At 48.3% G+C, this 23,127-nt stretch overlaps 1 protein-coding gene across 1 annotated transcript in view; it reads left to right on the forward strand.

Annotated features, from left to right (window-relative positions):
• Positions 1-23,127, forward strand: part of ELP3 (elongator acetyltransferase complex subunit 3) — a 797,912-nt gene that overhangs the window by 115,637 nt on the left and 659,148 nt on the right. The window contains exon 6 of the mRNA XM_085613064.1: positions 3,132-3,200. Coding sequence (XP_085469190.1) covers positions 3,132-3,200 — 69 coding nt within the window. The remainder of the gene's footprint in view (positions 1-3,131; positions 3,201-23,127) is intronic.

Here is a 23,127-nt window from a genome sequence, read left to right on the forward strand (position 1 = left end):
AGCTGCAGTCTCAGAATGACAAATGGCCAGTCCACGGTCTTTGAGAGGTCTTGGAGGGGCTGCTGCTGGCAGCCTCCATAGTTTAAAAGAGAAGTGCGAGAGGCCCCGAGTGAAAACTTTTAAACTCATGGGGCCTCTCGCAGGCGAACAGCATACGTTCCTGAAATTCCTAAAATTACAGACATCATACTAAAATAACTGACGGTTCGTGAAGTTTACGGACGGTTGGTCACCCTAGCAGGAACGCTCAACATCCTGTGATTCTGGGCAAATCACTTAATCTCCCCGTGCCTAACAAACATGAATGTGTCTGTGATGCTACTGGTCCTCATGTAAAGCGCTCTGATACATTCGGGTCGAGTTTGTCGAGTTTGCGCTATACAAAACTGCGAGAAAATACAAATAGCGAATAAGCATAAGTCTGGGTGCTTCATATATCGCAGAGTTTACACTCAAACCGTACTTTATCGAGGAAAGAAGGAATGGAGGGGCGGGGCGTTAACTATTTTAAACTGAACTTATGTGGCATGTATGCTCTACCTTGCAATCCAGTTACAAGCTACTGTGCATGACAGCAACTTAATTAAGCAGGGTTTGTGGTCTGGTCGAGGGCTGAGTGGTGCAGTGGGCTGTGCACTGACCGAGGGTGTGCATCTGGTCCAGTTGCGTCCGGTTCTATGGGTGGTCCGTGGCGTCGTTGGCTTATGAAGCAGTTTTAAAATCGATCAATATGGCATCACAGTTGGTAGCTATGGGGTAATTGCGTAGGCCCTGGTGTCCTCCCTGTGCAGTGCCACGCTCTCCGCCTGCGCCTTTGTGATGGTTGATGGAACCAATGGCGTGAGTGCCAGGGGCAGAGGCGATTTCCATTTCCTGGTATTTAGTCGGTTGACCAATAGTAAACCCAGGTCTGTGATGCGGGAGGTAGCCCTGTGTTTTTTTGTCCCTTTGGTGGAGGCCCAGGAGACATACCTCCCGGGAGTTGAGCAGGGGCGTCCCGTGCAGGAGGATCGATGTTTGGTGACTCCCTGCCAGTACTGCTGTAGGGTCGGACAGGCCCATAGCATGTGTAATAAGTCTGCTTCTATTGGATTACAGCAGGACAGGTGGCATCCACATGATGGAAACAGTGGTTAATCTTGTCAGGGGTATGTGGATAATGTAGAACTGGATAAGTGACCAGGTGTTTCGTGGGACGTGAACTGGGCTTTCTAGTATAGTAAACCATTCTTTGTCAGTACAGGGGCGAGTCAAGTCTCTTGCCATACATTCATGTAGCACACCTCTCATCCTGCACTTATATAGACTCACCATACATTCACAAAGGTATACCATTCAACCTGCACTTAAAAGGGGTAAACCAGTCATCTTACATTCAAATGGACTCAGCACTTAAAAAGGCACAACTCTCATGTAGTACTCCTACAGAAACACCGCCAGTCCTCTGTCAGTGCCCTGGGTGAAAACAAATTTGGTTACTCCTTAAACTCATCCTCTTTGTTTGTCTATGTATTGAAAATGTGGGAGGATTAAGAGGAAGGCGAGTGAGGGGTAAGATCAAGGAGTGCCATGAAAAGAAAAACAAACAAAAAACAGGCAAGGGTGCCATCAGATAAACTGTGAAAAATTATTTTATTTGCAGCCTAAGTTATGAGGAGAATACTGCAGGGAGCACCTGTGCCCCTCTGGAGGTCGGTGCCCTGGGTGGGAGCCCAGCTCACACATTCTACAGGCTGGACCTGCACACTACTGCATTCACGGGCACAACTCTCACCCTGCACTTGCACAAACACTGCTTCTGCAGTGCACACACAGGCATGCCACGCACCCTGTACTCAAACAAGCGCAGCTCTCATTCTGCACTCTGACACCTCTTACTTCCCTCTCTCTGCAATTACACACTAGTCATCTGGCACTCACTCAAACCGCTCTCTCTACACTCACTCTGCTCACCCTGCACTCTCGCAGCTCACACTTCACACCACTTGCCCTCCACCCACACTGTTTACCATGTGGACACCCTGCACTTATACTGGTGAGACACCCTGCTCTCACACTGCTCACCCTGCACGTACACATCGCTCACTCTTGCATCTCTTGACAATTCAAAAACTTGTGCTTACTGGTAATTGTGCAACATATTTTGTGTTTATAGTTTGAAGCCCTCAAATACACAATAGTTTTTTCTTTATAGGGCTCTTTACTAGGACATATTGTTATGTGTGCGCACAGAGTTGGTAAAATTTGAGGCGCTACTCCTTTCACTAACTGGGGGCTGGAACCACTTAGCTGATGCCATCTGTATTGTTCATGAGTTTGGCAAGTTAAATCAGCTGGAAGAAGCAAACTGTCCGTTGTTGATGGTGTGTATCTATTGAATGCATAGCCACACCTGGAACCTTTCATGGGACTATTAACAGATGATAAATGTGTTGCTTTTTACCCAGCTCACTAGACACTGCCTTTGGAACAATTTTACTTGAACTTAGATTTACAACCAAGGTACAATCTAGAGATAGACCCGTCAACATGGCCAGGGGAAGACCTCACAAGTGACTGTAATGTTAATGTGGAACAACAGGTTACATTTGTTATGTTCATGGATCAATGGGATAAAATTGTACGCTGGTATCAAAGGTGTCTTAGTGTACAATATTGTTCATATGATGAAGATGATGAAGGTCCGTCATGTCCACCTATGTATAATCTTTGACACGATAAATTGTTTAAAAAAAAAATAAAAAAAATTTACAGTGTGATCGCTTTCCCATGTGATGGCACCAACCACGTGCCGAAAGAGTCTTGCAGTAGGTGGTGATTTAGGTGAAAACTATGTTCACCTTCAGCATGTGGTCTGTTTTTGATGACACAAAGTGCGCCCATCAAGCACACACTGATTGGTTGTGTTGCGATTGTACATTGATGGTGTGGTATCCACCTGTAGAAAGCATTAGCAAGCGACCCACAAGGGTCTGTAGTGGGTGATGGGAAGCAGAGCTTTGAGAGAGACCAAACAGGAATGAATTCCATATTTTTTAACCCTTTATCGCGTTCACTGTTCTTTTCAACTATTTTAACAGATATGCTCACACTAACATAAATCTGTTTTTTACATGTCTTTGTTCTCCTAGCCAACTTCAATGAGAGCGATACGCGCCAGATATGACCCCTTCCTTCAGACGAGGCATCGAGTAGAGCAGGTAAATGAAACCATCATCTGTTTTTTATTAAATTTTGTATTTCTATGAGGGTTTTGTATAGACCTTTCTAAGCAATGAGGGCAGGGAACGCTTCAGATTTAACATACAGGTGATACCCTCACACCATGAAGATAACTTTAAGAGATGAAAGGAGGGATAAAGCTGGGGAGAGTAAGATAGTTAATTGCGGATGATGATATTGACTTGTTGCTTTCTCAGGGATTATGGAGAATATTAGTTTGTGCCTGTGAAATGTCTTCATATCGATGAATCTAGGTTCACAGTGCAAGACAAAAGAATTCTTGATTCAATTTTTAGATATATTTCTTTTAACCTTAAAAGTAGATTTTTTGCAAACATTTGATGCAAGTTAAGGAAACTGTTCAAATTAGCAGAAGCCAGTTTCTTCATTCTGCTCTTGCCCATCATCAACTCAAGAGGGGACTCCACAAACGAGTGGTAGGGGTGGATCCTGTGTATCAGGTTAGAAAAAAGTAAGGCCGCTTGACACACTGCTTGCCCCTGAAGTGCATCACAGTGTCCCTTTCTTTATGTCCTCTTTTAGTCTTATGTTGTTGCTGCTAACAAATTAGATGACGTGAAGTTGTGCTGTAGTACATTTTAAGTAACTGGGTTTGTGAGGCAGAGACAGTCAAGCACCAGAAGGGAAGCAGAACTGCATGGCTTCTTAGGACACTTTGTGAATACTCTCAAACTCCTCCGTTTGGTCTTCATATGACACAGCTAGGGTGATGGCAGGGGTCATTTGCAACATCTGAGAGATCTGCAGCCCCAAACAGGCTGCCATTTTTAAGTCCATCCAGAATAGGCTGTACAGACTAGGCAGATTCATGAGGTGGAGCGTACTTCTGAATCGACCATCGATCACAATGCTCTTGGGACAATGTCCACTAAGATGGGAGATATTCAGGAAGGGGTGGACCGGGGAGTTAAGTTTCTGGGCAAATATGCTGTGGCTAGGAGTTATGAGAAGGCAGAACGCCATGTGAGGACATTGGACAACATGATGCTGGCAGTATAGGCCGCTGGAGACTTGATAGTTATAGAAACCTCAAATAATTGCCAGATATAGGATTTCACTGCCATACCATCCCGTTTCGTGGAATCCGAGGATTGATACACCTCCCAAATGTCCTTCTCTAAAATAGGATTGACCGATTATCTCGTTAAACTCACCCTTAGCTTGAGAACAGTGACAGAGAGATATTAATGCAGCCTCTCACAGTGATAGAACGCCAGCCGCAGGCACCACCAACTCATTTGAACCGCCAAAAGGACCTCCTTCAAAGAACGCATCGACAACAACGCACACAACAGCAAGGAGCTCTTCAACATCGTGAAGGAACTCACCAACCCCAGCTCCAGCTCGAACGACATCCCGCCGTCACAAGACCTCTGCGACTCTCTTGCCACCTTCTTCCACTGCAAGTTCATAGACATCTACGAAAGCTTCAACACTCAGTCCCTCCCAACAGCCCCCGACACCTCAGACTCACCGCCCCCCAGTCACACCTGCTCTCCTGGAACCACGTCAACTACGAAGACACCATCAAAATCATGGAAACCATCCACCCCGGCTCACCATCAGACCCTTGCCCTCACCACATCTTCAACAAAGCAAGCTCCATCATCGCATCCCAACTCCGGAAGATCTTCAACCGCTCCTTCGAGACCGCCACCTTCCCGGAGAGCTGGAAACACGCCGAGATCAACACCCTACTCAAGAAACCCAAGGCGGACCCAAAGGACCTCAAGAACTTCCGGCCCATCTCCCTGTTCCCGTTCCCGGCGAAAGTTATAGAGAAGACAGTCAACAGACAACTGACCCACTTCCTCGAAGAGAACAACACCCCGGACTCGTCCCAATCCGGATTCCGCAGCAACCACAGAACCGAAACCGCCCTCATTGCCGCCACCGACGACATCAGGACCCTGCTGGACAACTGCGAAACAGCGGCCCTCATCCTCCTAGACCTCTCAGCCGCCTTCGACACCATCTGCCACTACACCCTACGCACACGCCTCCACAACGCAGGGATCCGCGACAAAGCCGTGGACTGGATCACCTCCTTCCTCACCGACCGAACCCAGAGAGTCCGCCTCCCTCCATTCCGATCCAAAGCCACCAAGATCACCTGCCACGTACCCCAAGGATCATCCCTCAGCCCGACCCTTTTCAACCTCTACATGACACCGCTCGCCAACATCGTCCGATCGCACGACCTCAACATCGTTTCATACACCGACCACACCCAGCTGATCCTCTTCCCTAACCAAGGACCCCGCCACTGCCAAAACCAACTTCCACGAAAGAATGAAGGCAGTCGCCGAATGGATGAAGAACAGTCACCTGAAACTGAACTCGGACAAGACCGAGGTCCTCATCCTCAGCTCCGCCCCCTCCGCCTGGGACGACTCCTGGTGGCCAGCCTCACTGGGAGCTGCCCCAACACCAATCAACCACGCACGCAACCTGAGGTTCATCCTGGACTCATCACTGTCAATGACCCAGCAAGTCAACGCCGTCTCCCCCTCATGCTTCAACACCCTCCGCATGCTTCGCAAGATCTACAGATGGATCCCCACCGGAATCAGAAGGACGGTTACCCAAGCCCTTGTCACCAGCAGGCTGGACTACGGCAATGCCCTCTACACGGGAACCACGGCCAAACACCAGAAAATACTTCAGCGCATACAGAACGCCTCTGCACGCCTCGTCCTCGACATCCCCTGCCACATCATTGCCCACCTGAGAGACCTGCACTAGCTCCCCGTCAACAAGAGGATCACCTTCAAGCTCCTCACCCACGCCCACAAAGCACTCCATGACGCCGGACCAACATACCTCAACAAACATCTCACCATCTACACTCCCTACCGCCAGCTGCGATCCGCTGACCTTGCCCTCGCCACCGTTCCACACATCCACTGAACAACCACCGGCGGCAGATCTTTCTCCCACCTCGCCGCCAAGACTTGGAACACCCTCCCCATCTACCTGCGACAGACCCAGGACCTGCTGACCTTCAGGAGACTTCTCAAGACCTGGCTGTTCGAACAGTAGCAGCCCCCCCGAGCACCTTGAGACCCTCGCGGGTGAGTAGTGCGTGATTGATTGATTGTACATGGTTAATCTACCAGAGATTAATCAATCTCCATACATTCTTTGTGCCGGTAGACAAGCTCCAACCTGAGGTTCGGGGTGCTGTTCGAACAGTAGCAGCCCTCCCGAGCACCTTGAGACCCTCGCGGGTGAGTAGTGCGTGATTGATTGGTTGTACATGGTTAATCTACCAGAGATTAATCAATCTCCATACATTCTTTGTGCCGGTAGACAAGCTCCAACCTGAGGTTCGGGGTGCTGCAACCTTCTTAGATGCACAAAAAGCCTTTTATTTGGTAGAGTGGGGGTTTTGAAGACCATGCTGAGGATGATGGGAGTAAAGGGTGGGGAGCTATGCTGTCCTGGATATTCCTTCTGTACCTGGGCCCTATTAGTAGAGTACAAATTAATAGGGCCTTATTTGAAACATTCCATATTACTTGTGGCACACATTAGGCATGCCCCTTTTCCCCGTTTCTGTATGTTTTGTCTGTACTGTAGAGGAGCATCATGTGCATAAAGTTATTCGGTTTATGGGTAAGAGAACTACAATTCCAAACATGGATTTATGATATTCTGCTATTTTTACTTGATCCTAAGGATAATCTCTCTTTGGTGGGTTATTGGGCCTTAGGATCAATTGGGATAAATCCCTTTGTTTTCCTGCTGATTGAAATTACAATTCTCCAACTGCTGCATTTCTCCTTTCGGTCAACAGAGGGCATGGTCTGTATTTGGGCAGTAAAGTTAACCGTGACCCCCTGGTGGTGTTTAGAGTGAACAACAGAGCAGGTGCTGACTGGACAGGTTGGCTATTGGAGCACTCTCCTACTTTTCCTGTAGGTATTATGAAAAAGTGTATCCTTCCTAGCTTCCTATACCTCTAATATTCCCATTTCCCCCCACTTAGGGTATTTTTGATAATCTGAGCACCTTATGGTTAGGCTGGCGTGGGTATACAAGCAACCCAGAGTAAAATGGGAGGTTCACACCATTCCGTATGAGGCGGGAGGCTTTGAAGCTTTGACCTGGAACTTTGTTTTTATGCAGCGCATGTGCAGTTCGTACACTTTTGGCAGGCTCCTTGGCTCCCACAATTTGCTGCATTTTGCAATGTGAAGGGGAAGCCCTCGCCCTGCTTGATGCTGATGGAGGTGCTGCTTCTGGCTGACCTGGTACTTGGGCAAGTGGACTCACTGAAATGTTCAAGCCATGTGTGGTGATTCATAGCTGGTAGACTGGGGTTGCCACGTACCTACCCTCTCTGCGTATCCATCCATGACAACTTCTACGTCCCCCTTATTAAGGAGTTAAAAGGAAAATGACAGCATGCTGGTGTGGGGGTAACTTGCTTGGGAGACCTTTTTTTTTTTTTAAATGGTACCTTTGGTAACCTGGAACAGTTCAGGGGTGATGCGCCACTCAGATGTCTTCCTGTACCACAGGCTTGGAATTATATTATGGGCTCGTTTACCACAGTTCTTAACTGAGCCCCCCCCTTTGCAGATATTTATCTACCTGCTCAAGAATGCGCACTCTTGATATATTGTTACCAGGCGGATATGGAGTGCGGTCTTTGGGCCAGAACTGAAAGCTGTTCAAATAGCCTTTTGTTATATCCAGATGCGAGATGGGCCCTTGACAATTAAGCAGAGACTTGTTCATTTTAAATTGATTCAGCATAATGTTTACACGCTAGGCACATTGCATGTATTTGATCAGCTGCCATATGTGGCAGACTATACTTTTACCCCATTAAGGTCTGGGAATTGGAGCGTTCTGGAGGAACATATTTGCCAAACTATTCATAATGACGGAACACAAACTTGAACCATCTCCACTGACTGCTCTTCTGGGTTGTGTTAAGAAGGCCCCGATATCTGTGAGACTGTGTGACGGTTTTGGCCCTTTTATTAGCCAAGCAATATGGCGGCAATGTACTGGGTAAAGATTCCTTCTCCTAAAATTGCTACATGGGTTAAGAGCTTGATTTCTGTATAGAGGAGGTTCCTATAGATACTGAACACTCAACGCAGGCTTCATTGCGTCCTTTTCACATTTGGAACGCTCTGAGACAATACTCACAAATATAGGGGTATGATTTTTGACTTTGAAATACTAGGTAATGAAATATGGAACAGATCAGCTAGATGCTTATGTGGGACGACTAAGGGAGGTGGTGTATTTTTGCCAACATGAGAGTAATAATGTTGTTGATCCCCTGCATAGGGTTTCTCTGTAGAGATTGGTTGCCGGGTTTGGGAATCCTATTTATCTTTGTCCATAAGAGGTTTTGGCAAGCTTTCCATTTAGAGTTTTCAGCTTGCTCTGTCTGTGACTTGAAAAATATAAGACCTGATTCAGGGTAGGGCAGTATTTGAGAATCCTCCCTGAAAGCAAAGGATTCGCCACCGGCGGCATATCAGGTGTATCTGGCGTATGGCAGGTGGTAGGTATCCCACCGACAGCAACCTCTCACCCTGCCATTGGGTTTGCCTTGGTGCAGTGGTAATTCCACCAGGAACAGCAGCAGATATGTCACCTGATCTAGAGTGCTGGGTTTGCCAACATGTCTGCAGAGGTAAATCCCTGAAAGACCATCATGGAGAGGGTGAGTGACTTTCACGTTAAAGAAGGATAAGTGCTGCAGATATGCAGGAAAATACCCTACCCGTCTACCAGCTTATTAGTGAAACTGTTTATGTAGGTACATTTTTTGTTACCCAGATTTTATGTCAAAAACGCTGGTATACGTCACAGGTTTTGTTACATTTTACGTAAAATGTTTCTTCAACCAAAGAACTCCGCTACTTTAATGGATACATTTCTGCTACTTTGCCGATTTTTTTTTTTTCTACTGCCTTAGAAGAGTAGGGAAATCTGTCGTAATCGTGGATTTAAAATCCGCTGGCTCCCCCTCACAAGGTCTTCATTGGTTATTGGAATATTGGCAATCAGTTTATTTCTAGCAGTGTGCCTTCAATACTTGGTGAAAACTGTGGTCTGTGTTCTGAATTGAAAAACTCCTGCAGCAGGTAAGTGGAACTTTAACTTGTGTGCATTGCCACAGTTAGTAAGGGTAATGCCAACAATTAAAACTTTCTTCCACTGTGGATCACTAATTTACCACCGAGTTTTTATTCAGGAGTGAGGACGACTTTGTCACAAAGAATACCGTAAGAAGTGATTGTGACTGAGCTCCCCTCCAGTGCTTGTAGAGAAAGGTTCATATGAGTCCCACCTAATTGTTCTTTGATGTCATCTTAAGTTTCACGGTCTGCTGTCTTCTACCTATAGAGGTCAACCCTTGCTGCACTTGTCCCATAAATACATTCTGTGCTACTCCAGCAGGGTAATCATTCCATGGCTCAGTCCATTTTAGGGTACTCTGGTAAAGGTCAAAGACCAATTCCTTCCAACATGAAATCATTCAAAAATCTATTTCCCCCCAAGAAGCAGTGACTACTAGTGAGTGGATTTCAAGCTCAAAGTTGGCCTTGGATGTAGACATCTGTTAATATTTTTGCATTTGATAAAGCTGCATTCAAGACTACAGTCCTTGAAAGCTGTAAGAGACCCAAACCTCTCTATGGGCATCTGAGAGGCCATGCCTAAACCATTAAATGGACCATTATGGTGCAAGGAAAATGCTGCATTCTTTTATTGTGCCCATATTTATATACAGATTTATAAAGCAAGGTCAAATACCACCAAGGTTTGCAGCAGTTCGGTGTAATTTATTAAATACTAAATGGATTTTTTTGTTTGTTAAATAGCAGCTAAGTGATTGAGCAGGGCATTTAAGACAATATAGTCCTCCATACAATTGGACTGGTATTCCATTTTTACTTTCAAACTTGAGTTTGTTTCCAAATTGAGATTACATGTTGCGTTCAAATTTCTCATACACTTGGTTGTTTTCTATGCTTACATTTTGCCAGAATAAAAACTAGAGAACTTTTGGTGGTGGAAAAACTAAAATATTCAGAGGTTTGCAGTTCAGATCAGTGGAAATCATCTGTTACCACATTGTTCTCCATTTTGACCTCGGGAACTCAGAAAGGGGAGTTAGTTACTAGACTAGAAAAAATCTTCACTGCACGTCGTCGTTCTTTCCCAGGAAGTATTAACACAGCACGGGAAATGAGGAACTAGTTTGAGTAAATAGTGAGTTTGGAAATCTCTCCTAAGTATAGGTAATCAATTGGGATGTAATTTCAGATTTTCAGAGCGCAGCCTGCAAACACACAGTTTCCTTCCTTGACAACCGCAGTAATAATAATGACTTTCTTTTACGTAGAGTTTCATACTGTAGTTTTGCCTTTTCTTATTGCGGCTATTGACAGTAAACCCGTGGGCAGGTAACGTGATGCTGCGAGTCCGTGTGGAGGACTAACCTTACATTGCCCAGATTTGGGCACACCGATTACTCAGACATACATAGGTCCTTGGCTGGCAAATTGTGGCTTGACATCCTGGTGTACTTGGTCTTGCGCAGTGCCCACCTCCTAGACATGGAATGTTGTACCACATGTACTCTTTTTCATCTACCCAAGTTGATGTCACTATGATAATGACCTGCTTTGTGTCACCCATTTACTCCCAAATGCATGGTGAATCTGGACTCCAGAGGGCTCCTATTCACCTCTAGCCTTGTTGCAGGCAGCAAACATAGTTAGGAACAGGAGGGCTGCTATAACGCTGTAACGCTGCCTGTCAGTGGCACGGGCCAGCCTGCTTTTGGCATCTCCAGTCCTTGCGTCTCCTTTTAGATTCTCCTGGGGAGGCCTGTCCCAGTGTAGGACACTCCACATGCAACAAAGGTGAGCGGATTCTGAAGCCCATCACTTCACATCACATGTGCTTGCCAGCTTGCACATCTGGATTTGACTGACCTGAAGCCCAGAACAGTCTCTCCTCATTCACACAGAGCCAGCAGTGCAGCCACATAACTAGTCACTCTGTTGCAGGTTCCTAATTCACTTCAAACTCAACCCATGCACACTCTAGCCAGTCCCTCCATGCCACTGATGGAGTCAGTAATACCCACCAGCTTTGGTACCTGCATGAAGGGCTAGAGGAAACATTTAACACACATTCAAGTGCATGAGTATGTGACATGGTATCCTGACACAATCTAATTTGTACGTGAGGGGAAAATATTCCTCCACTTTCTAATGAATGTAAGGTCAAGACAGTGTTCATAAAAAGCAAACCTATATTAATTAGCAGAAAAACAAATGGAAAAGAAAAGTGATTTTTTTTGAGTGATCTAACTCCTTAAAGTGCGTTACCTCAAAAAACTACATATGTGATAGAATGTAGGGTCTCTCTATTAGAAACTTATGAGGGAAATATCCCAATAAACGTGCAAGCAGCGGAACTTGCGTTTTTGGGACCATACAAGCAACACTATCCATGCCTATAGACAGTCCAGTACCAGCTAAGTAACTAAATCACAAACCTCACATTCCAGAAGGTGGCATTATTCCAAGGCCTCACTTTCTGCCTAACCAACAATCTGTAAGCTTTGCACATTAAACAACGTCACACCACAAATACAAGAAGCTAAATGACCACCTTAAGACAACACATACCTACAGGACCACAGCGAAAGCAAATTACAAACACCTGCTATCTTCAACACAGATTAGTTTATTCATACAAAAGCCTTTGTCGGCACAGGAGGGCTATACTCTCTTGCCCAAGTCCTATTTTCTCACTTCTATATACACAGATGAAGTTCTCAATAAATGATTTACATGTATTTGACTGACTCATGCTTTCCACCTCTTTAAGTATAAAATTTTTGTTCCTTTTATATTTGCAACAACTCTCTCCTAGAGGCACCTTGATTATTCTTGGTAATAGAACCAAAGCAGACATCCTCACCTCCCTTACATTGGGTGACTGGGAGAATGACTCTCGTTTGGCAGCAAAAAGGGATTGCGCACTACCACACCATTTCTTTCACAGGATGCTGCCTTCCAAAATAATCTTAACCATTGAATCCACACCTACATAGGTCTTCACCCATCAAAATCCATGCTGTCACTTTGGAGATGCCGCTGTTCCTGGCTTTCTCCCTTTCAGGGACGCAAAAGGTGGAAACACAAGTACTCCATTCGGCTTTGTACAGTGTGGCAGGAAATGCGAAACATTGTGTTCGAGGCATATGAGCTGCAGATTGTACACTTAGCATAGATCGCCATCTGGTGTTGGGCCCGGATGTTTGCAGTTTGTTTTTGTTCTTTGGACAGTCCTTGGAAGTCACGAGTTCGGTGACTCCTCCTTCGGTCCGTACTGCGCATGGGCTTCGGCTCCATCCTCAGATTGTTTTTTTCCGCCATCGGGCTCGGATGTGATACTTCGTGCTCCGGCTTCGAACTTCTACGGTTCCAGCCTCGACGGAAAATCCTCGTTCTTCGAGTTTCTTCATCATATCTTCATCTCTCGAAGCAGCACTTTTCTCCATCCCGTACATCGGCACCGGCCTTCGGGCCCTCCTCGACTCCGGTCCCGGCCGATGGAAAGGACTCCGTTCAAAAAGTGCCCAAAATGTGGGTCTAAATTTCCCCACACCGACCTCCATCAGGTGTGTAACCTTTGCCTCTCTCCAGAACACGAGGCCAGAGACTGCCCCGCCTGTAAGTCTTTTCGATCAAAAAAGACCATCCGGGATCGAAGAGCTCGACGCACCATGGCGCACTCCTCGACCGCGGCTCCACCAGACATCTTCGGAGACGACGCCGAAGCTTCGGGGCAACTACACACCCAGCAGGAGGATGACGTCGTCAGTGCTTCCGAGGCCGACGACTCCGACGTGGAGGACATCACACCAGCGCAGCGGGTCGTGAGTACTGTACCCCCTCCCACCCCCGCGCCCAAAACCAAAGAGACTCAGGTTACACCCTCGCCGGCAGGCCTGGGCAAAACCAAGCACACAGCTTCTATCACCCCACCTTCGGGCCCGGTGTCGAAGCCTCAGAAGTCTCACGGCAGCTCGGGCTCGAGCCAGCCGACGCCTGGTGCCGAAAAACACCATTCGGCACCGAAGAAAGTGATACCCAGCTCGACTCCGAAGACACCGGTGCCGAAGCCTGGACTCTTGGTGCCGACCAAACACAAACACAAATCTGTCGGCACCGACGCTCCGGCGCCGAAAACTCCTTCGACGCCGAAAAAACCGGAGGCTCCAAAAAAGCATGGCGCACAGAAACCATCGAAGCCCTCGGCTCCGAAACCATCGGCGCCAGCGGACGATTCGGCGCCACTGGCTCTGTTTACACCAGACCCTTTGCAAAAGACTCTGTCTAAAGATCCAAAGACTGGGCTATTGACTTTAATTATCAAGAAAAGACGCCTTGACACTCCGGCTCCTCCTCCACCACCCAAACGGAAGGACTCTGCTACTTCTCCCCTCAGAGTGCCCTCCCCACTACCTCCTCCTCTGCCTCCTCCTCCACCTCCACCCCCTCCCCGTCCCAGGTCTCCGCCACCTTTATTTCATCACTCCCCGACCCCGTCCCCAGATCCGGATGACGGGGATCCGGATTATGACCCGGCGGACGCCCCAATGGACCCCACTCCACCGGGGACCCCAGACCCATGGGAAGACTACCACAACCCTGACATACCTGATATACCTCAGGATGACCTATACCCATCCAGGCCGTCTCCTCCAGAGGACTCCTTAGGGTTTCATCACTTAGTGCAGAGAGCAGCACACTACCATGGGGTGGACATGCACAGCGAACCAGTGGAAGACGACTTCCTACTGGACACATTTGACATTCAGGACAAATCCACGTCTATTTTGCCCATGATTAAAGGTGTCACCAAGCATGCTGCAGAGGTGTTCAGAGACCCTGTCAGGGCCAGGGTACTGAACCCTAGAATAGAAAAAAAGTACAAGGCGGCACCCACAGACCCTGCATACATTAAGGGCCCTGCTCCCTTAGATTCCCTAGTTGTCTCCACAGCTAGAAAGCGGGCTAACTCCCAGTCCTCAGGAGAAGCCCCACCGCCAGACAAGGAATCAAAACTTTTAGACGCGTCTGGCAAACGCACCGCCTCCCAAGCTGCAAACATGTGGCGCATTGCAAATACACAAGCGCTACTTGCGCGCTATGACAGAGCACACTACGACGAACTTGAGGCTCTTATGCAGCACCTTCCCGAAAAACACAAGCGCAAGGCTCATGACCTGATACAGGAGGGTAAACTAATCACAAACACCTCCATTAAGTGTTCCCTCGATGCAGCCGACACTGCTTCTAGAGCCATAAATACCAGTGTCCTGCTTCGTCGTCATGCCTGGCTCAGGATCTCAGGGTTCAAACCTGAGGTCCAGGCGTCCATACTAAATCACCCTTTTGACCAACAAACTCTCTTTGGGCCAAAGGTGGACGAAGCGTTGGAAAAGATGAAAAAGGACACAGACACAGCAAAGTCTATGGGGGCACTCCAAAAACAGGCCCATAAACGTTCCTTTCGACGCTCATCCTTTCGTGGCACAGGCAGAGGCTTCTCCACCGATAGCGCCTCTACCTCCTACAAGTCCCCTCCTCAAAATACCTTTTCAAAGGGCAACCAAAGGGGTGGTTACAGAGGCAACAACAATAAGGGCAGGGGCAAAACTAACACCACCCGTTCTGCCACCCCGCCCGCACAATGACTTCCCTCCGCTGCCCCCAGACCATCCCACTCCGGTCGGGGGCAGACTACAAAACTTTATCCACGCATGGAAACCCATAACATCGGACAAATGGGTGACCCAAATTATTCGGTCAGGGTACTGTCTCGAGTTAACATCTACCCCACCCAATATCCCACCAAGGCACCGTCCAATGTCTCAAGAACATTCCACACTGCTCAAACAGGAGGTACTCTCCCTCCTCCAAAAACATGCTATAGAGCAGGTCCCCGTCAATCAGCAAAATCTAGGGGTCTACTCTCTGTATTTCCTAATACCGAAGAAAGACGGGACCCTGAGGCCCATTCTGGACCTCCGGCCTCTAAATGCATACATACATTCAGACCATTTCCACATGGTCACCCTACAACAGGTCCTCCCGCTCCTCTGTCAGGGAGACTTTCTCACTACCTTGGATCTGAAAGACGCATACTTTCACATTCCAATACACCCTTCTCACAGGAAGTACCTCAGGTTCATGGTGGACGGTCAGCATTACCAATTCACGGTTCTCCCCTTCGGGGTCACCACCGCACCACGAGTGTTTACCAAATGCCTAGCGGTAGTAGCAGCACACCTCAGGCGTCAACACGTTCACGTCTTCCCTTACTTAGACGACTGGCTCATAAAAGCCGCGTCCTACCACCGATGTGTGCAACATACAAACAGCACCATCCAGCTGCTCCACCAACTAGGCTTCACGGTGAACTACCAAAAGTCCCACCTTGTACCATCTCACACAAAGCAATATCTCGGGGCCACTATAGACACCTCCAAAGGTATTGCCTATCCAAACTCAGCCAGGATCGCAAGCATACATTCCTTCCTCAACACTCTCTTCCAGCAAGAGTGTTTATGAAGCTCATAGGAATGATGGCGTCTTGCATTTTCATAGTGCCCCATGCAAGACTCCACATGCGTCCACTTCAAGAGTGCCTAGCGCAACAGTGGAACCAGGCCCAGGGTCAGCTAACAGATCTGGTGTTGGTGGACGGCCGCACCCATCACTCTCTGCAGTGGTGGAACACCACAAACCTTTCCAAAGGGCGACCGTTCCTGGACCCGGTTCCTCAGGTGATTCTAACAGCGGACGCATCGCTCTCCGGCTGGGGAGCGCACCTCCTACACCTCACAATGCAAGGTTGTAGGAAGGTGGATATCTGACTATGGTTACCCCCAACTTTTTGCCTAGTGTCTAGCTGGTTTTTCGACTTAGTTGGCCTGAGATCCTGCCATTCAGGGTCTCAGGCTGTCTGCTCTCTCTTTAAAATGGACTCCATGTACCCTAGGTACATTCCCAATTGGTAAGGATCACCTTATTGGACCCTGTACAGTGTACCCTAGGTACCCAGGGCATAGGTGTACCCTAGGCCTCCCAGTGGCTGCAGCATGTATTATGCCACCCCTGGTCTGGCCTTCCAATCAGACACAACTGGCCGATCACTCAGCTGGGGCAAGGTCGTGTACTCACCCCTTGCTTAGATATAGTATGCCTATATCTACCCTTATATATAGACACATGTGTACCTATCAGTCACTCCTATGGCAGGCCTTAACAATCCTGGAGGCAGAGTGCTTGGTAACATGTGAGATGGTGCTCTAGCATGAGCTGAGCCTGTCTGCAGCTTTCGGAACCATGTCCTTATAGCTGTTCTATGATATAGCCTACCATATACTCTTAAAGTGCCTTATAATCTTAAACGGTTATGGTAACTATGGTTTGGCTTTATCAAAACATGTCGTGTAAGGTGTCTAACACTTTGGAATAATACCCCCATACCATTTCTGGTGATGAGGATATTATTCCCCCCTTCTAGAGGGAGAGACATGTTAAAATCATACTTCAACTGTTAGCCTCTGACCAAAGCCTCAGCATCACAAAATGGATGCTGCTGCCACGACACAAGTCTGACCTCCTGCAGCTGGGAGTGATCCCAGCCAGGGAGGCCTGGACAATAGGTTTCCTGCTTGGGGAGGTGCTAGCACCTCCCCAGACAGCCTTTAGTGTATTGGGGCAGGGTGGGCTGAAAGGAATGAGACATGCCTGGGGCACACAAGGTGTTCCTTGCATAGTCCAGTTCAAACCGGCGCTGGGGCACTCCAGCCCCAGCTCTGGCGCGAAACTGGACAAAGGGAAGTGGGTGTAACCACCCCCTCCCAGGTCCCACCCATAAGGCGTGACCTAGCAGGTATCCCAGCCCCCCAGATTAGTATAAGAGTGGGAGTTGGGCCTCAAGACTTTAGATTATCCTGAACCTGCAAAACTGAACAGAAACTCTGGACCTTCGACATTCGACGAAAGAAGAAGACTGAAGAATCTCCCTTGTAGCCAAGGAGTGGCTACCCTGTGCAAACAGGCACCATCAAGAGACTACCCTTTGCTTTGCCCACGTTCTACGAGGAACCGACTGCAGAGCCTGACCAGAGCCTTGACTTCCAGACTTCTCCGACCCTGATCCACATCGACAGCAGAGCTGAGATCCGTGGAGGCGACGAGCGACGTGGGACCGGCTACCTCGAAAAAGTGGCTAGTAACTTAAAGCGCAGCTTCTGAGGTACCCTCGAAGTTGTGCACCGGGGATTGAGAAGCCCCAACCCCAAGCACCATCTGCACCGAAGACCAGCCCCCCACACTCCACGAGTCCTGCGTGGGGCCCTTCAGCATTTTCCCGCTTGCCGCGTCTGTCCGGTTGCTTGCCCGCTGGCTAGTGGCCTTTGTGACGACGCACCCTGAAATCTTCTGCGCTGGTTTGGCTCCTCCAGACTGGCTCCCGCTTCTCTGCAAAGAAGAAGCACCCCAGACCTTCCTGGTCTGCACCAGAAGCAAGTCCTTCGTTCTTCGTGGGTTCCGCTTGCCAAGGCTTGGTGAGTACTAGTCCAACTTCGACGCCGCCGACAGCAAGAGCCTTCGTGGGACAGCTCGCCTCCTGGTCCTGGTCGTCCTCGACGCTTCCTGGTCCTCCTGGCTACAGCGACAAGCTTCACCTTCACCTGCAATCTTCACGACATCGCCTGGTTCCTTCCTGGTTCCACGTGGTCACTGGCTAGTGACCTTGACTCTGTCCCTTCTGCTTGCAGGTTTCTTCTCTTCTTGATCCCAGCCTTGGGATCCACCGGACACTCTTCACTGACTGCCTGTCAGCATCTTTCTTCAGGCATCCATAGGAGTCGATGACGAAAACGACGCATCTTCACCCCTATGCACCCACAGCCTGTGGGCTAGGTAACTTGGGTACTCCGGTGCTCATCAGGATAGTGACTATCCTAGTGTCTAGTTTTCAAGTCTCAACTTCCTAGCTACTCCGGAAGTGTCCTAAATCTACAGTTTTCTAAACTGTACTATTGCTATTGACTTTTACGCATTACGCGTGAGTGTTTCCACTCTGCACACGAATCCCGTGGGCCTCCCACTTCCTAACTAACGCTAATGTAGTGTAGCCCCAGCGATTCCCTAGGCCTAGGCCTATTCTATTTCCGTGACAGTGGTTCTTATACCACTTACTTAGTATATGGTTTGCGTGGCCCCTAGGGCCTAACTGTATTACTTACCTGTGTGACTTAATGTATGCTTAAATAAGACTGTGTTGTACTTACCTCTAATCTCATAAAGAGTGCTGAGGGTTTGACTAGAATAAATACACTTTATTTTATATATATATCTGTTGTGGTGTCCTTTCATTTGGTATTCAAGGGATTATATATGGTATCACAGCTGGCTTCACATGCCATTCAGAGTTTAGCCTAAGACTGCTCTTGTCCATGCTACCACTAGGATAGCTGGTCTATAAGGTTGACTTTACAACCAATCACCATAAGGGTATTTGGACTGATATAAGGTGTACACTAGAACTAGTGACATCATACATCAGGCCAACTTCTCACATTGGTGAGCAGCGGTTGGGATCTGAGCTTGCTGTTGTAATACCATTGTAATCTTGAGATACTAAATTGAAAGATCACACAGATATTGTCTAGGTACATATAACATAGATTATAATACTTAAGTCCTACTGGACTTTGTAGTTGTAGGTTGAAGGGAGTAACACACCCTGACTACAACTACTAGAGAGGTTTAGTAGATACAACTAGTGTAGGTAGGTGCACACACCACACCCTCACTAGATCATGTCTCTGAGAGGAGATCAAGTAGATGCTCCCTCAGGAGGATCAGGTCTGCAAAAGACCCCCTCTAGATATGATACCTTAACATTCCAGGAGATGAGACACTTGTGTACCTCCAGAGGAATAAAACAGGGTGCAAACCCTACCCTCCTTCAGTTAAGACAACTCCTAGAGGAGTATGACATTATTAGGGCATCTCAGGCAGGTACCCTAGGTACAGAGGAGGGTCTACCCACCACAGAGGAGTCAGAGGAGACTTCAGATGAAGAGGTAGACAGCCAGGGCCAAGTAGGAAGACTTAGCCAGGCTAACCTAAGCTTACATGGGAGTTTGCATGGGGTCCCCCCTTACAGACCCCCAAGTAGGCTTACACAGAGAAGCAGGAGGGACAGATCCCCTTCAAGGGAATCCATCCACTCCCATGTCTCTAACATCTCTAATGCTTCCTCTCACAGGGGAATGACTTCCCATGAGAGAAAGGAGCATGAAGCCAGAATGAGGGAAGCTAATCTGAGGATTCAGAGGGAAGAACTTGCCCTTGCCAAAGAGAAGCTTGCTCTGGCTAGAGAACAAAAGTTAAGTGGGTTAGAACCCACTGGTGGCAGCAACATTCCTAGAGATAGGGATAGGTCTTATGACCATAGAAACCTAAGCAAGATAGTCCCCCCATATCAGAATGGGGATGACATCCACAAATGGATGACTGCTTTGGAGAGGGCCTGCAAAGTGCAGCAGGTTCCCCAGAGTCAGTGGGCAGCTATCTTGTGGCTCTCCTTTTCTGACAAAGGTAGAGACAAGCTCCTCACAGTCAGTGATGAGGATGCAAACAATTACAAAGTCCTGAAGAGTGCTCTGATAGATGGGTTTGGCTTAACCACTGAGCAATATAGGTTGTTGTTCAGAGACACCCAGAAGACACAGACACAGGACTGGTCTGATTTTGTGGATTGTGCCACTAAGGCTTTGGAAGGTTGGTTAACTTGCAGCAAGGTGCAGGACTATACAGGATTGTACAACTTGATTATGAGGGAGCAGATCCTTAGTAATTGTCAGAACCAGCTTCTCCATCAACACCTGGTAGACTCAGATTTGACCTCTCCCCAAGAATTGGGAAAGAGGGCAGATAAATGGGTCAGGACCAGGATTAGGTCTAAAAATCAGGGTGGTGACCAAAAGAAAGATACCACCAAGCCTCAAGAGAAGGGTGGGGATAAAACAAAAGAGAAATCTTCCTCAGGGCCCCAAAACTCCACACAGGGTGGTGGGTCCCAAGCTCCCTCCTCTACCACAGTTAAAAAGCCTTACTGCCATGTGTGTAAAACACCTGGGCATTGGAAAACTGACAGCAGTTGCCCACAGGCTAAAAACAAAACTGTTCCTCCAACTACTCCTGTCACACCACCTATTACTGTCAGCAGTAATCCCCCAGGTGGTGGGAGTGCCCCCAAAAATGTGGTTGGGCTTTCTTGGGGAACACAGGGGGATCCTGGCTTAGCCAATTCCCCTACAGCAGCTACTCTTGTCTGTGATGGTGGCATGGGGTTTGTCAACTTCACTGCCTGTCCCAACACTTTGGGTAGGTACAGACAGGAACCCTACATCAATGGTAGAAAAGCTGAGGCCTACAGAGACACTGGAGCTAGCATCACTATGGTGGCCCATAGGCTAGTTCCCTCTGAGCAGCTTTTGCCTGGTTTCTCATACCAGGTAACTAACATTGATGGCAAACAGAACAGTCACCCCATGGCAGAGGTATGTCTCAGCTGGGGAGGGGTCACTGGCCCTAAAAGGGTGGCAGTGTCTCCAACCTTGCCTGTGGACTGCTTACTGGGGAATGACTTAGAACTCTCAGCTTGGGCTGAAGTTGAACAAGACACCCATTCTAAAATGGTAGGCCTTTCACAAAAGGGTAGTGGGGTTGTGCCAGCCACAACCCCTGTCCAAGTAGATTTCCTCCCTGAAAAGGTTGGAAGGGCAGTGGTAGCCACAGCCCAGGCAAAGACAGACTTCCCTGTAGAGATTGGCAGAGCTGTGACAGTCACAGCTCAAACACAAACTGAGTGCCTTCCTGAAAAGGTTGGCAAGGCTGTAATGGTCTCAGCCCATACTCAGACTGACTTAGGTGTAGTGAAGCCTGAAACTATGGATCACTCCACACAAACAGAGAGTAGTGGGGAGGAAGAAAAGTCTCCCTCTCCCCAGACATTAGGAAAAGGTCAGCCTCCTCAGGGATCTGACCTCACCCCTTGTGAAGGAACTGCCCCAGAGGTAGCCAGGCCTGGCCTGGCAGAGCCTCTGATGTCAGTGGCCCCTTCCAAGGTGGGACCCAGTCTGGTGCAGGTAGCCTGCCTCTCTCTACCCTGCCTCAGTCAGCCCAGGGCTGCAGAGGGCAGGGAGGCCAGTGGACCCCCAGAGGGCCCCTGTCCACAAGAACCCCCCAATCAAAAGAATGAGGATTGCCTGGCTAGTAGCCCTAGCCAGGTGATGGGTAAAAACATTCCTGAGGGATCCCCTTTACAGGTAGTTAGGGACCTCCCCCAGAGGGATTCTGTTGGGCACAGGCAAACATGGGACCTTAGGGCCCCAAACCTGACCTGTCCCCCCAGTAAGCCCACAAAAGGGACCCAGCCTCCAGCTTTAGGTAGCCAGAGGCTGACCCTGAGAGCACAGTGCAACTCAGTTAAAGAAAGAAAGGCATCCATGGTGGAGAATGATTGGAGGAAGCTGAGGCCTCACTTTGAGGACACTCACTTCAGTACTCCATCTCAACACCAGCCTTTTACTTTGCAAAGACACACCCAAGGTAGAGATTCCCTATGGTGGAGACCCTATGATACCTTTAGGATGAGGGATTGCTTAGTGGACCATGAGACAGGGGGTAACCATGCCAGTGCTGGTTCTTCCTTATATGGCCACTTAGGCAATAGAGGCTTACCTTGTAAAGGCCAGCCTTATCTCCTTTCGTTTGGGGGGGGGGGTTGTGTAGGAAGGTGGATATCTGACTATGGTTACCCCCAACTTTTTGCCTAGTGTCTAGCTGGTTTTTCGACTTAGTTGGCCTGAGATCCTGCCATTCAGGGTCTCAGGCTGTCTGCTCTCTCTTTAAAATGGACTCCATGTACCCTAGGTACATTCCCAATTGGTAAGGATCACCTTATTGGAACCTGTACAGTGTACCCTAGGTACCCAGGGCATAGGTGTACCCTAGGCCTCCCAGGGGCTGCAGCATGTATTATGCCACCCCTGGTCTGGCCTTCCAATCAGACACAACTGGCTGATCACTCAGCTGGGGCAAGGTCGTGTACTCACCCCTTGCTTAGATATAGTATGCCTATATCTACCCTTATATATAGACACATGTGTACCTATCAGTCACTCCTATGGCAGGCCTTAACAATCCTGGAGGCAGAGTGCTTGGTAACATGTGAGATGGTGCTCTAGCATGAGCTGAGCCTGTCTGCAGCTTTCGGAACCATGTCCTTATAGCTGTTCTATGATATAGCCTACCATATACTCTTAAAGTGCCTTATAATCTTAAACGGTTATGGTAACTATGGTTTGGCTTTATCAAAACATGTCGTGTAAGGTGTCTAACACTTTGGAATAATACCCCCATACCATTTCTGGTGATGAGGATATTATTCCCCCCTTCTAGAGGGAGAGACATGTTAAAATCATACTTCAACTGTTAGCCTCTGACCAAAGCCTCAGCATCACAAAATGGATGCTGCTGCCACGACACAAGTCTGACCTCCTGCAGCTGGGAGTGATCCCAGCCAGGGAGGCCTGGACAATAGGTTTCCTGCTTGGGGAGGTGCTAGCACCTCCCCAGACAGCCTTTAGTGTATTGGGGCAGGGTGGGCTGAAAGGAATGAGACATGCCTGGGGCACACAAGGTGTTCCTTGCATAGTCCAGTACAAACCGGCGCTGGGGCACTCCAGCCCCAGCTCTGGCGCGAAACTGGACAAAGGGAAGTGGGTGTAAC

The sequence above is a fragment of the Triturus cristatus genome, chromosome 6 (genome assembly GCF_964204655.1).
Source record: "Triturus cristatus chromosome 6, aTriCri1.1, whole genome shotgun sequence".
In the NCBI taxonomy this organism is placed as follows: domain Eukaryota; kingdom Metazoa; phylum Chordata; class Amphibia; order Caudata; family Salamandridae; genus Triturus; species Triturus cristatus.